General features: G+C 34.2%; 1 protein-coding gene across 2 annotated transcripts; it reads right to left on the bottom strand.

Moving 5' to 3' along the window:
* Positions 1 to 388: 388 nt before the first annotated feature.
* Positions 389 to 14,745, bottom strand: wde (Fibronectin-III type domain-containing protein windei). Of its 2 annotated transcripts, none has more exons than XM_088182388.1 (4): positions 14,608 to 14,745; positions 2,650 to 3,536; positions 1,233 to 2,576; positions 389 to 1,156 (listed from the first exon to the last, which is right to left on the bottom strand). In XM_088182388.1, exons 2-4 carry the CDS (start codon positions 3,482 to 3,484, stop codon positions 666 to 668), a joined length of 2,670 nt encoding a protein of 889 aa, XP_088038514.1. In that variant the 5' UTR covers positions 3,485 to 3,536; positions 14,608 to 14,745; the 3' UTR covers positions 389 to 665. The 2 variants fall into 2 exon arrangements, with proteins under 2 accessions (XP_088038514.1, XP_088038513.1); XM_088182387.1 differs by lacking the exon at positions 14,608 to 14,745 and adding an exon at positions 8,188 to 8,275.
* Between the last annotated feature and the right edge of the window lie 270 nt (positions 14,746 to 15,015).

The raw sequence follows: 15,015 nt of genomic DNA on the forward strand, positions 1-15,015 counted from the left end.
GAACACTAAAAATGAAAATGCTTTTTCGGATGTTTTCGTTCGAGGATAAAGGACAAATTGCTGTAAGAAATAGAAAATGGACATTTCGGACTTTTTGTTCATGAAGGGCAAAAGGTATATGTTATATGAAAGTAAATGTTTGTAAATATTCGCAAACATATTCTTTCTCTCATGTACCAAATTGATTTGCAAGAAAAATAAATTCTATTAATCCACCCTTGTAGAGAGAATAGTCAGATTTATTGAACATTCTTAATTTAATTTTTATTATACTTATAAATTGATAGTTGTGTTTTTACGACTATCTGTGTATATATTTTTTATCTTGGCATTAAGCAGACTTGCTTTAACCAGGATTTATGTTACTTTTGGATAATCAAACGATCGATTCTGTATCATAAACAATTTATTTAAAGGAACAGATGCATTGTTTACAGGTAAATACATTACAAAAACATATTTAAATACAATTCTTCCTACAGTGAAATTATCAATTTTCAGCTTATAGTTTTAATTATCTATATGTCCACATTTATTAATAAATGGCTTAAATTTACTTTATACTACAATCGGAAGATATGACTTTAAATAATACGTGCTTTATTCTTTAAATGCCTATCGTTAATTATTACTATAACTTTCATAACTATATAATAAATAAAATATTATTCTTCAGTCAGCAGTATATATGCAGGGTTACTGAATGGTCCGACTCTGGATTTCACGTCTACTGCTCGTACGGCAAAGAAATATTTAAAGCCTGCCATGAACTGAGTAAGAGTGCATGCCATAGGTAACGGTAGTGCTTTTACATCGCCTATTTTTTTCCACAAGTCTGTGGAGGGTTGCGAAGAGACTTCTTGGTAAGCGTATATTTGGTAACTGGCTACGTCTTCACAACGCACCTCTTTTCCATTTTCCATCACCCAAGATATAACGATTCCATTAGGTACTCGAGATATTTTAAGCTCAGGTTTTGGCGGTAATGCTTTCCAATTTGCATTGTTTTCAACTACTTCTGGCGGTGGAAGCGGTGCTGGATGTTTAACACCTGGTCGTCGAATTGGTCTGGCTACGCTATTTGTACCTTTAATGGGTATTCCAACCCTGTTGTTGGGAAGCGCGTTACTATCCAATGCTCGCAAAGGTGGTTGAACTGTAAAAATAAAAAGTAAACTTTAAAACACGTCTAATTTAAAATAATCTAATAAAGTTTAGTCAGCAAATTTTACCTTGTGGATTATTGGGAGCTAATCTGGGTCTGATCGTAGGGAATTTTGGTACATTATTCTGTTGCGGATTGATTACGAAAAATCTATTACTAGCATTGGTAGGTCCTCTTATTTGTGGCGAAGGCTTATTGCGATTATTCATAACGACCTGTTTAGTTGGAGGTTCATCATCGGTGAGATCTATCGAATTATCTAAAGGACGTTTCTCTGCCGATGGTCTCTGTTTGGATACAATTGGAATATTTTTCACATTGGAACTGTTGTTCTTTTGATTTTGAGACTGCTTAGCTTCTGATTTTTTTACTGTATTTGTATTATTCGATGTAACAGATTGCGGTGTAGCTGAGGTTTTCTTTTTAATAGTAACATTCTCTAAGTTTGCAGTGGGAGTCCGAGATCCGGTTACAGGTGTAGTATTTTTTGTATTTGCCTTTGTATTCTGCACTACATTACTAGGTTCAATGGCAGTGTTTGGTCTTACATTTTTGGCTCTTAAGTTACTAGCTCCGACTTGAAAACCGACCGATCTAGTTATTCTTACTGGCTCAATAATATCTTTTAACCTTTTCTTATGTTCATTTTCAAGGTTCTTCATTACAATTTCTAAGTCTCTATTTTGTTTCGTAACTACAGTTAGAGTCTTTCGCAAAAGCTCAATATGACCAGTTTGCCTTTTCAATTTCTCTTCTATTTCGTTTAAATTACTTCTTTTCCTAATCGCTTCGCTTATTTTTACCAAACAAAACTCTTCCAAATCACCTCTAGTCATTTTTCCAAGATTTGATTTAAATGTTTTCATAAAATTCAATGGTATAATAGGATCAGTGTTCTCTGGAACGTTCTCTACACATTCCACATCATTCAAACTTGGTGATGTCTCGTTTATGACTTCAGATTTGATAAACGGCAAATTATTTTTCTTTGGAGTGACTACATTTTCCTTTGTAACAGGAGTAACTTTTTCTTTTATTTCAATGTCACTCAATTTTTCAACTTTTACATTATTCAATCTCGATTCTTTATCTTCTACATTAGTAATCTCAGCAACAATTTTATTAGTTTCAGTTTGCTCGTTAGGTTTAACATTACTTTTTTCATTGCAATCTTCCACAACACTTGTGCTATTCTTCAAAGTCTTCGTCGAAGTAGAATCACATTCTTTCTGTTCATCATCAGACATAAGCAAGTCGAGAGTATCGATAATGAAAGATTTGTTCTTATTTTCTAAAACTTTTACATGCTCAGTTTTATCATCCGAATCGAGCGTAATATTCTTTTCTTTTTCTTGCGATTTATCCAGGTCAGAAAAATTAAGATCAGGATTAGGGATCTCTACCATAACATCTAAAAAAAATAGTACACGCAATAAGTTTAAAATTCGACATATATACATTAAAAAATATTAACTTTAACTCACCTTTACACAAAGGAGACGTGGTGTTTGCATCATCTTGTGCGTCTAAGATTGCCAGCAAATGATCGGAATTAGGTATGGCATCTTCAACTTCCATGCTTTTATCTGCGGCCACTTCTTCTTTAACTTTAATACTCTCATTGTCATCGCTTTTCTCTACCAGTTCAAGTTCAAAACATTTCTCTATTGCAGTATTTTTATCTTCAACACTTTTTTCTGCTGGAGTAACTTCAGCGTCTAAGCATTTTTCTATTACAGCATCTCCATTTTCTAATGGTTTTGCGATTTCGACATTCAGGTTTTTCTCTATTTCAGTACTGTTCTCTACGACGGAATTATCAGTAAGTATATCGTCGATATCCATCGGGTCGACAATTTTGTCGTCTTTTTGTTTTTCGTCATCGGAATTGGCAATGTTATTTTCTTCTATGGCATCCAATATTCCGTTAGGTAACGCGATAGGCTCCTCGGTGCTTTTCAAACCCTCGATATCTCCGTTGAATTCTATTGGAGATTCTTTCGGGTCTACTTCGGGTCTAGGGCTGAGAAGTGCTTTCAATTCTGCCAAAGTTTCTTGCGAGTCCTCTTGAGGTTTAGGATTGAGAAGAGAGTCGATGTCGTCTATATCATCGATGTTATCACCAGTCATCTTTTCGATATCGGCTATCACGTTTTCGACGCTAGGTGAAAACCCGTTTCGTTCACCGAGCTCCATTTCAGTAGATACGACACATTTCTCATCTTTGAAAACCTGAACACTTTCCACCTCGGCCATGTTGGTATTTTTCAAAACTACTTTGTCTGGCGTTACTGCATCAATCTCCAAATCTAATAGCATTTTATTTTAATTTAACATATGTTTGGATATTTCGCTAATCCGGATCCAGAAACTGAAACAAACAAAAAAATATTTTGAGCACACGTACATAGTACATCCTACTTTTGTTTCATAGAAAAAGTTTCAATGTCAAAAATATACTTTTAACCGTTATCAATAATAAAATAATCTTAAGTAGATATTTTATATTTTTTAAGTTTGGAGGGTTGACCTTAACTGAGGTGAACCGATTCTTAAAATCTCAGAGGACACTAAAAATAAATAAAAAAAACTCGGAAATTTTGTATGAAGAGAATAAATTGCTTAGGAAGCTATAAAAAGGTCATCATGGAAATTTTTGTTCTAGGATATTTGGGCACTATAACTTAATCCACCTATTGAGTTTAGTACTATGAATAAAAAGTATTTTTTTATATATACTTTTATTTAATAACTTTGACCAATAGAATGCAAGAAAACTATTATCCCTTCTCAGAAGTCAAAAATCCACGGCAAAAGTAATAAAATTGTGTCGACGTCGTTGAGGTGGGAACGCTCAGTTATTTAGCGTTCACATTAGACTTCCAATAAGTGAGAATCTAATGAAGCACATCTAAGCCGAATTTGGCCAATAGGACACAAAAAACAATTATCACTTCTCAGAAGTAAAAAATTCACGTCAAAAGTAATAAAATCGTGTCGGCGCCGTCACAGTGAAATCGCTCAGTTATCGACCGTTCATATTAGGAGTATATTAAACCGAATTTTGCCCAATAGGAGAGCGCAAAAAACAATTATCCCTTCTCAGAAGTCAAAAATCCACGTAAAAAGCAATAAGATCGTGTCGGTGCCGCCGACGTCTGTCAGTACTCCTTCCGCTTATTTTACCGCTATTGCAGTGGGAACGCTCGGTACATTTAAAAGTAACAAGTGTTCCCACTGCGACGGCGCCGACACGATTTTATTGCTTTTGACGTGAATTTTTGACTTCTGGGAAATGATAATTGTTTTTGCGCCCTACTTTTGACCAAAATTCGATTTGAATATTGTTTGACCGACACTCTTGTATCAGAAGTATATAGTAATATCGGTAAGGATAGCTGTCATATTTTTAAAACATCGAGTACAGACAAACTGTAGCAATATGCGAGATGCGACGTCTGTCAGTACTCCTTCCGCTTATTTTATCCTGAGAGAAGATTTGGTTTAGTTTGTATTATGGACTTGACCTGATAAAAGTTGTAAATATATAATTAGTTTTAAATCGTTCATCAGATTAGGGTTTGAACAGCAAATGGACGTTTCGTAATTGTCAATTTTCGTTTCATAGATATTTTAGAGTAGCATATCAGTTAAATTATATTTTCGCTAGTAGAAATATATATACAAAGGGGGGGGGGGGGCAAAAGTTGGCTAGTCAATGGTCGTTTTTTTAATATTTTTTCATTAAGATTCATATTATTTCATTATATGGGTAACACTTTCTAAACAAATTCAAGGGGGGCAAATACCGCCACTTCCCCCCCCACCCCCACACACAAATGACGTCCCTGCTATAAAGGTCAAGCATAGCTACACTAGTTTGTGGCCTCTTTGAAAAACCGCATTTACGGGTCAAATATCGTACAATTTCACTGTGCGCGGCCAAATTCGCTTTTACGCTTTCTAAAGAAAGTGATTATTAATGAGTCAAATGTACAAAAAAAACACATTTCGTGTAAAGTGAATAAATTTTAGAAAAAAAATCATGAATGATGAAAAATACGTAAAATGATTTAAATTCTTGAAATAAAGCTCACTACCGATCTATAAGGCCTTACCATATTAAAATACATATGGGTGCTCAAAAATTAAAAAAAACATTCCCTTTTGGTCTATTTGTCTCCTAAACAAATTTGTCATCCTTTTGTACTTTTTTTGAACTAAAATTTCCAAAATTACTTTTTTTTTCAAATGACATTTTTTAACTACAAAAATTTCCCTAGTGACCTATTTTTTAGCTCGCGCGCCAATAATGCTAGGTTTATTTTTAGTGTCCTTTGATATTTTCAAAATCTGTTCACCTTAATTTGTCATAAAACTTTGGATTAAATCGCGGCAAATTTCCATACTGAAGCTAGTGCTATAAACTACAGATCGTATGGCCTAAAAATCGAATACTTTTTAATATTTTTACACAGGTGGCGCCGTTATAACGTACAAGCGCGCAGGTTTAGCGCTTTTGCGCCGAAACCGGGTGTGGCAAACTCAATATTGAAAGTACACAATTTCGCCGCGCATGCGCGTAGACCGAGACTCGTCTAAAAGTGGAGAGCTAAAAACAAATCACCCCAGCTAGAAACATAAAAAATCTGAGGTAGAAAAACAGGCGCGCGCCATCAGGGAAATATACTGTCGTAATTTTTTATCTTTCTCTTTCTTTCTCTACAAGCGTGCTGATCAGATAACAAAAGAGCGCTTCAAATGGCTTCAACGCGAACGGCTGGAGATCGATAAGAGAGGCAAGATATTACCGGTATTCTCCTAGAGTACGGATATTTCTTCATCATAGCTGTTCTCAAACTGTGCAACTTTTAGAATGGCTTTTAATTAATAAAAGGCAAATAATATATTTGTGTTTTTGATAATTGATTATGTATGTATGTATAATACGTATATTTTTAATGTTGATTCGCGGTTAGGTCATTCAATTATTTATGGATAAGGAATAATTCCACCGAGACTCAGTTCTCAAAAAATATGATTTTTTAAATTAAAATTGTAATAATATTAGTATAAGCAAGGCCGCGCAGCGAAAACTTTTCGGTATTTTTTAAAAAAGAAAAATAATTTTATGAAATAATAAATATTTATTATTTAAAGGGAATTTAACGTCTTGTAACCAGGTTGTGATTCTGATTTTCCAGGAAGTATAACCGAGCGCTCCCACTAGACGGCAAAGGTGGGATTTTACACCTTCCGAGAAGTGAGCATTGAGCCAAACACGTTTAAACGAAATTTTGGTTATTTTCAGAAGTCTAGCCCTAAAAATATGAATTCCAGAAAAAGATAAGACAGCTTAAAGTGCTGACATTTATTTTTATAGTTGGGCCGCATGAAACATTTTTAAATCTATTGTTGACCACAATTAGCTGATCAAAAAATTCCAAAAATAATGTGGTGCTGAGCGGCAAACACAATTTTTGTATAGGTGCAAACAATATTGTTGTATATATAAATACAAAGAATATAAAAAATATATAGAAAAGATCCAGCGAAGCAAAAGCAAGCGTAAAAAAATGAATTGGATTGGCAAAATAATAATTGTTAAGACCCAAAATTTCCAAAAAATAATAAATAAAAAACATTTTGTCTAAAATGAGGTGGTGTTGGGCCGCAAACGTATTTTTTTTGTATTTGACATTTGCCGTATTTTTTTAATTTATTTAAATTGTAGCAAACATATTTTTTATTTAATTGCGGTGGACCGCACGGAATATTCGGGTATTGAAGGGCCGCATACATTGACTGTTCCAAAAAATAATAGTCAAAATCCAGCAAACATAAAATATTGTGCGGCCTCAAAATATTTAATGTGTATGTAATCGGAGGGCCGCATACTACAATTTTATATCTTTCATTCAATCAGCTCAAATATGAATACGAACCGAAGAAAATAGCTGCCATCAAGTATACAAAATAGCCAATAAATAATGTCTGGTTAGGTGGCGAATTAAAAATATATATTGCTTAGGAACCGCCACCGTGCGAAATTTTAACAGTAGAATTTACACCGTGAGCTTACTAGGGAATGGAATACAAAGTGTTTTTTTTACAAAAACCTTATAATATTTTTAATTATAATAGGAATTATTTAATAATTACTAGGACGTAAATATGTTTATATGACATTTGCCGCGATGGTTGAAAATTGTTAGCATGTCCAAAAAGAGGTCAAGACCAACAACCTGACAAGAGGCCACAAACAAATGTTTGATATATTGTGATCCAGAAGTCTATAATAAATAAATATTGTGATCCAGAATAAATAAATATTGTGATCCAGAAGTCTATAATTAGGTGAGTCGCAAAATATATAGGTGGTCACTGACCGCCTTGTTAATTTGTATAAAGATCCAGATAAAAACTATAATCCAGAAAAAAATAGTGGGCCGCATATATGATTTTTACATGGTGGCGGACCACATAATATATTTCCAAAAAAAATCGGGCTTCAATGCTAATCCAAAAATTCCAAAAAGACTCGGATAAATTAGTTTGCAGGCCGCAAACAATGTTGGAATATATATGACGGGGGAAAGGGGCCGCAATGTTAAAAATGTTAGCCCAATTAGCGGACCGCGTCGCTCTTTTTTATATTTCAATAAAAATTAAATTTCCGCTGGACTAAAATATTTGAGTTAAAAGATTGAGTATATATTGTATTAATTTGATTAAACAATTAAATTGTTTTGTTTAGAAAACATAAAATTATGCTTCATATTCAAAACAACTTCAAAAGATAGTCGCGTTTCTTTGCGAATAGATGGCGCGCGCGTGGCCGTCCACCCACCGGTTGCGAGCGTGAAGTGTGCCAGGGCCGGCGCCGGTAAAGTTTGACAAGCGCGGCGCACGCTGGTTCGCACGAACCGCGCGCTTTCTGTCTAACCGGAAAACCGGCGCACGCCGGTTCTTCGAACTTCGTCCCGAAGTAGAGAAATACTTCGGTTTTTTCATATCAATACCTGTACAGGACCGCAGCGGTGGTGGGGGCAGCCGAGCGAGAGTGCGGACGGAATGCGACGGTCCCCGCGCGACTCGCCGCCACCGAATGCCTAGGGTACGCGGACCTCGATCGCACTACCGACCCCCACCACTGGCACACTCTCCCTCCCATCGTAATTTTGGCGCCAACGCAAAAGCGACCAATGGGAACGCGGCAACTCGACGACGACGAATTACCGTTGCCGTCAACGCCGGAGAACTGTTTATCCTCATTCCGCCGTTGCGCGCATTCGATATTCAAACGCCAACGTGTCAATTCTCGCGCGGCGTTTATGGCCGACTTTCATTAGTACTGTGAGATTATGTTCTTTTTTCAACGACTTTTCAAAGCTAATATTATTTTTTTAATATCAATATTGACCATGTAGTGATTATATGTATTTGCAGTATTTCATAAAATTAAAAATAGAATGATATTGTATATATATTTATTTTCATATTAAAAACGCATTTTAATAATATTTAGATTACATTTACGTCCAAAACCAATATTATGCTGTTAACTCTTTAGTTATTCATTATCTGCGTACACATTGCGGCATTTGTATACCGATGACTAAGTATTTTAATTTACTTAATTACTCAGCACCCCAAAGTCATAGCGCAGTGAAATATATTTTAAAACCTTTTCCAATAATTGCTTTAAAGATAAAAGTAAGTCACATTAAAATCGGATAATCTATTCTTGAGATAAGCGTGTACAAACATACTATTATTAAATTATATTATTTTTTTGGCGTTGAAAATATTTAAAACAAACTTAACAAAAGCATATTTTAGAATGAACGGCTTTAAAATTATTTCAACGTTTAATACATACTTTTTTATTCAATAATATAGTAAATAGCCTGTATTCCATCCTTTAACAATATTTCAACTCATTAGTAAATCAATTCAGTAGGTTATTCTAATATGATCGAAGCTGTTTGCGTAAATCATACAAAAATATAACATTTACATTTTTTTCCATAATTTTAATTCGAGGATTGTTCGGAAAGAAAATATTCAAAGCGATTTTTACTCGGTAACAACTGCAAGGTTCGTTCAGTGATTTGTTTCTTGTTTCTATGCAATGAATTTATTTTACAAACAATGAAGTAGAAGGCTATCCGTTGTTACTTATGAACGCATATTTTTTTTATATGGTTTAAGGTATGTTATCATTTGATGAGATGCCACCAATTTAATATTGTTAACGAATCATTTGGTTTTGTAGGTTTCGAAGAGAGTCAGATTATTCGATAAAACTCGGCGACTCTTCTCAGTAGCTATAAAATAATTATTATTGCTACGAGACAGCTGCGATTCTTATTGATGTTTTGACGGACCGTATGGTACGAAATGGTATATGATACGTGACCAGATTTTGAAAATATCAAAGGACACTAAAAATAAAAAGGTCATTATTGCCGTGAAAGCTAAAAAAGAGTCATTTCGATTTTTTGTTTGAGGAGGAAAGGAATTAAAAAAAGGCATTTCAAAAATTTTGTTCACAGGCCATCTCCGAATTTTTTTGAGAAGAAGAAATTGTTACGGGTAATCTAAAAAAAGGTCTTCTTGGATTTTTTAAGGAGGACGTCTGGCACCTTATATATGTTATTAATCCTCATTAATTAAAATGTGTGGAGGTCGAGGAGATGTCATATTTCTATGCAGAGCTCAAATTAATTGTCAAAATTACTAGCGAGTGACCCATAAACAAATATAATAAAGTCAAAAAAATTAGAGCTGTTCTATATAAAATAGTTATTATAAACTCGCGCGTTGGGTGCCGAAAAAAAAGCAGGCACGAGACTTTCGAGGGAGAGAGAGAGGGGGGGGGGCAGTCAATATATACAAAAATCAATTTCTAATCTGCATTTAAAGATAATATAATTTATAAAAAAAATATTACGAATTAAAAAAATGTCACATAGTTGAGTTTGTTCCTAATATTTTACACGCTTCATACGCAACCACACATATAAGTATAAACTCATCCCTCTATTTACGCGGTAGATACGTTCCAGGAAATATTGTGTAAATTGAGGCATAGAACAAAATTTGTAACAAAACGATCAAATAGTATTCACGTGTACTCTTTAATGTTTCTTTAAATTATATAGTTAACATATTGCATGGGCAGTGGGAGAGGTTCCAAATGTAGGTCGATTGCAAGAAGCTTGATATACAGAAGATTGATATACACGCGTGGAACCGAATATTTTTAATTTCGAGTATTTAAAAAAAAAGTGTATATGCGCTTAGACTTGTGCTTTTATTAAAGTCTGACTCAATTGAAACATTGGGCCAGAGCCAACGCGCTCATTTAATAAATCATATTATTATTTTTTGAACTACCGCATGCAAGAATATGAGTATCGGATAACCCCCAATAAGCACAGCTATCTAATTATTCATTGAATAATATTGATTTGTTCTCATCCAGATACTCACAGTTGTGTTTTAGTCATTATTGTATTTAAATTTGTCTCATTTTTCTTTTTGTATATATTATATATATACTATACATGTATTGTTTTTTTTTTTCTGTGCAGGATGCATTAGTTAGAGCTGTTATGCCCTACACATGTATATAAATAAATAAAAAATATTATAACTAAAAAAATCATATTTAACATGTTCAAAAATAAATATATAAAAATATACTTTCTATGTGGGAAATACAAGTTGAGTTCGCCCTTAATATTCCACAATATTATGACCCATTAAAACATTGCGCCAGAGCCAGCGCGCTTACATAATAATCACAAACAATATACGTTTAAAAATATACTATCGATTATTGAATAATATTATTATATTATAAAATAAAATAAATTGCATATTGTTGTGTTCGCTGTTAATATTCTATATATTCACGTCTAGATGCCAGTATAAAATATCTACATATAAATTTGTGGTTGCGTGTTTATTAAACCGGTGGTTTGACGAAATCAAAACATTGCGCCAGAGTCAGCGCGCATCACTTTCATTATTATTTCATGATGTCCCGTTTCCTGTATCTAAAAATGTGAGGTCGGAGACATTTAATTAATTCATATAAAGCCTTCAAGGTCGCTTATAAAAATCAATGGTTCATTACCGCACAGGCGCGATTATATCACGCAATATTATATAAAATATATAATATCTATATTTGGCTAGATTTATATCGATTGCTTGTTGTTATTACTAATGTTTAAAATTGTTTTTTGTGTTAACGGTGCATTGACCCTCATGCTTAGCTTCTACGAAACATTTGAAATTCTAGCAGCGACAAAAATCGAGTCCCAAGTAGAACTATGTTGTATTACTTATACGTTCGTGGTCTGTTATTCTAGCTAGTACATGTTATATGGATGAAGAATGGATAAATCTTGATCAGGCCGCGAACTGAGATATTTTTGCAAACTGCTAATTGAAAAGTAATATCTAGTACCACTTTGTGCCAATTAATGTTACCAGCTACGCAGAGGCTGGACATTATTCGTAAATTATCGATAATAGTAAACAGCGTTGAACTCGCAGACGTGGAGAGCAAATTTATTTTTTTGATTCAAAGAGTTATCTCGTGACGCGTTTGCTTTTATATGGACCTCCCGCCGCCGCTACTGCTCGCCAACGCGACGTTGCCAGTTCGGCACACATCTATTATATACTAGAGTAGCTATAGACTGCGCTGCGGTGTACTTGGATTGGCCTAGCCGGTATTCTAAATTGTCTTCAGACTTTACAATACCAAGTATTTGTGAAGTCATGAATATATATATATGCTTAATAAAATGTGTTAATTAGTTTCTTCTAATGGTATCAAAATTTCAATTGACTAATCCTATATATCTCTATAGTTAGATATAGCGATAGAGAATAGCAAATTGTGTACGTATTGTACTCCCTCCGTCCCTATGTAGAACTATAGTCTAAAAATCAATACACGAGGTTCCGATACCCCTCCCAGAGATATTTATCAATCAAAAACTTTTGTCTATAAATAAAAACTAAGGAGAAATGCGGAATAAAATCTTATCTGTTAAACACATGTTTATACATAAATGAGTTTTTTTTATCTTTATCTATTAGGCCTTGTGAATCTATTTATTTTCTTTAACATAATAGTTGGATTCGATCCACTGTTCTGCGCTTGGACACCAACAAGCCTTTAGAACGCATGCGTCATACACACGGCAACGCCTCTCACACTACCACAACTGGAATTTGTTCTTTCTTTACAATATATAAATAAAGGAGGTGAGAACAGGCAGGTCGGAGAGTATAAATTGAAGCACCCCGGGCGAACAAAAACGAGGAAAATCTATACAAAACCCTACGGAGTCATGGCCCAGGGCGTACAATTTGCAAATTTCCTCAATTTCATATTCATAAGTTGAGACGCCCTGGGCAAACATTTTATAAAAATAATGTATCGATTTTCTGTCAAGGTCGGACAATAATTGGCAACGGTGTAATGATAACTAAAATGTGATCAAATCGTCCGTCGTCCGAGCTAGCGGCGGATTTAGGTCGAAAATTTCTCGAGTGCTTATCTCTCGAGAGTGAGAACGCTAGAGAACGCGCTTAGATATATCTCTCAGTGGGGAGCGCCAAGAGAACGCTCACCGCGGAAACGAGTGCGCATGTCGCGGCGTTGCCGCTCTGTACACACGGCCCGACCGATACTTTAGGTACATTCTCGTCGCTCAAAGCGGGCAACGTCGCAAAAACTCAACGCGTTTTATTATAGAACTAAACGAGATGCCTTTGCGAGAAAACAGTCGTTTTGTATGTTTACAATGTTTTTTTTTATGTTGAACTTATCTAATTAGAAAAAAAATGATATGTAATAAATTAATTAACATAAAAAACATTGACTACTTATTAATGTATATATGTATATATATTTAAAAAAAACAGTTGTGAAATAAATATAATGATTGAAAATATTTTATATAGACGACAATGATTAGTTTGTTGTAAATTAAGGATGAGGGGGGGGGGGCAACAAGCAACATATTATTTTTATATTTTTTATTACTAATGAAATAATAATTTTATGAAATATGAATAAAATATAAAATTTATTGTATTGGGAACGGGGGGGGGGATTAAAAAATTGTATTAAAAAACAATAATGATTAGTTTTTAGTGGTATGAGAATAAGAATTATATTTTTTTTTCATAAAAAAAAATAATTTAAAAAATATTTTTAGAACTGCCTGCGTTGAGATTGCCTTTTCACGGACTGCGAATGCTTTTTAGTGCTAACGTGCATAGACCCTTGTTTGTTTACTTCGTTATAATTCTGAAGCGTTCCAAGAAAAGTACATACTCCGCGATTTAACCGAGCGCTCACATCACAATTGCAAAAGCATGTTTTTATTATTTTGACTTAGTATGTATTTGACTTAATATTTCTTCTAAAAACTGATCGGAATAGAATAATAAGGGGGGGGGGGAATAAAAAATATAATAAATTAATTTAATATTGAAAAATTAAAATATGAATATTATATACAAATAGGATATTACAAAAAGCGGGGGGGGGGGTGACAGTGTGTTTTTTAAATAAAATTTAAAATAATTTTTAATAAAATATTCATTAAAATTTAACTAGTGTAATAGTTACATAAGTAGTAAAATAATATAATAAAGTAATTTAAATAGTGGGAGGGGGGGGCAAAAATATATTAGAAAAAATATATTTGTGAGAACTTTATAAAAATACGATGTGTTTTTTAGCGAAACAGAAAGTAAGTAGGGAGGGGGGGGGGAATTATAATGATTCTTAGGAAAGTTAATAAAAAATAATTATAAAATCATCATTTAATAAGCCATTTTTTATATTAAATTTTTGGACAAATTAAATAATTTACAAAACAAAATATTGAATTATTGGCTTAAAAATATACAATAAAATATTAAAATTTCTTTATGCGACAAACACTAGTAATGTATAGGGAAGGGGGTACAATTTTTATTAAAAAAATATATAATATATTTTATTTTATTATGGATGAGAGAGGAAGGGTGGGTTATGAAAAAAAGTATACAAAAATAAATTATAATGGTCGATTTTATTATTAAAAATAACATTTTTTATTAAACAGAGGAAAGTGCAGAAAAGAGTTATTGAATATTTCAAGATTTTTTTGTTAAAACGTAAGAAATTGAAATTTTGCGCCCCGGGCAAAGTATCAATATTTGACTAATCTAACAATTTCGTGTATAAAGATATAGAAAATGTGAGTATGATACTGATATCCGCCCGGGGCGCCATGTTTCAAAGCGCAACGACGTAAGAACGCGCAAATGCATTTTGTCCTCTAAAAACGTCGAGGTTATGTCACAGCAGCGATAAGATAGCGGGCGGTTCGAACAGAATAGTGCAATGAATGTTTGACCTTTCGATGACCTTGGCGCTCTTTTGCTCCAAATGGCGTCGAACGGCGGCCAGAAACTCGCACGTCAGCTCCAAACTCAACAAGAATACAACCGCTCGCTGACGCGGTTTCAAATCGAAATTAATAAAATGCGGCAACGTCGGTTTCGGGTCGACGCCTGCGCAATGGGGTTTTGCAACGCGTCGACCGACGCGGCCGACTTCCAAAATTCCAAAATTTAAGCTCCTGCCTTTTTGAAGAACTTGGAGAGTACGCTAGGAACCTATCGCATCGATTTGGGTTATGCGCCGGTCCTTCAACCTTTTCCGTATATAACGGTTGTCAGATTAGACAGATGAGTGCGGCGCTGTTGAGATATCGACCCGACGTGGCAACATTGTCGTGCATTTCAGTGGCGCACTTGACGAG

The sequence above is a fragment of the Plectrocnemia conspersa genome, unplaced genomic scaffold, assembly GCF_051122295.1.
Source record: "Plectrocnemia conspersa isolate PC_06_02 unplaced genomic scaffold, ASM5112229v1 ptg000003l, whole genome shotgun sequence".
NCBI lineage: Eukaryota > Metazoa > Arthropoda > Insecta > Trichoptera > Polycentropodidae > Plectrocnemia > Plectrocnemia conspersa.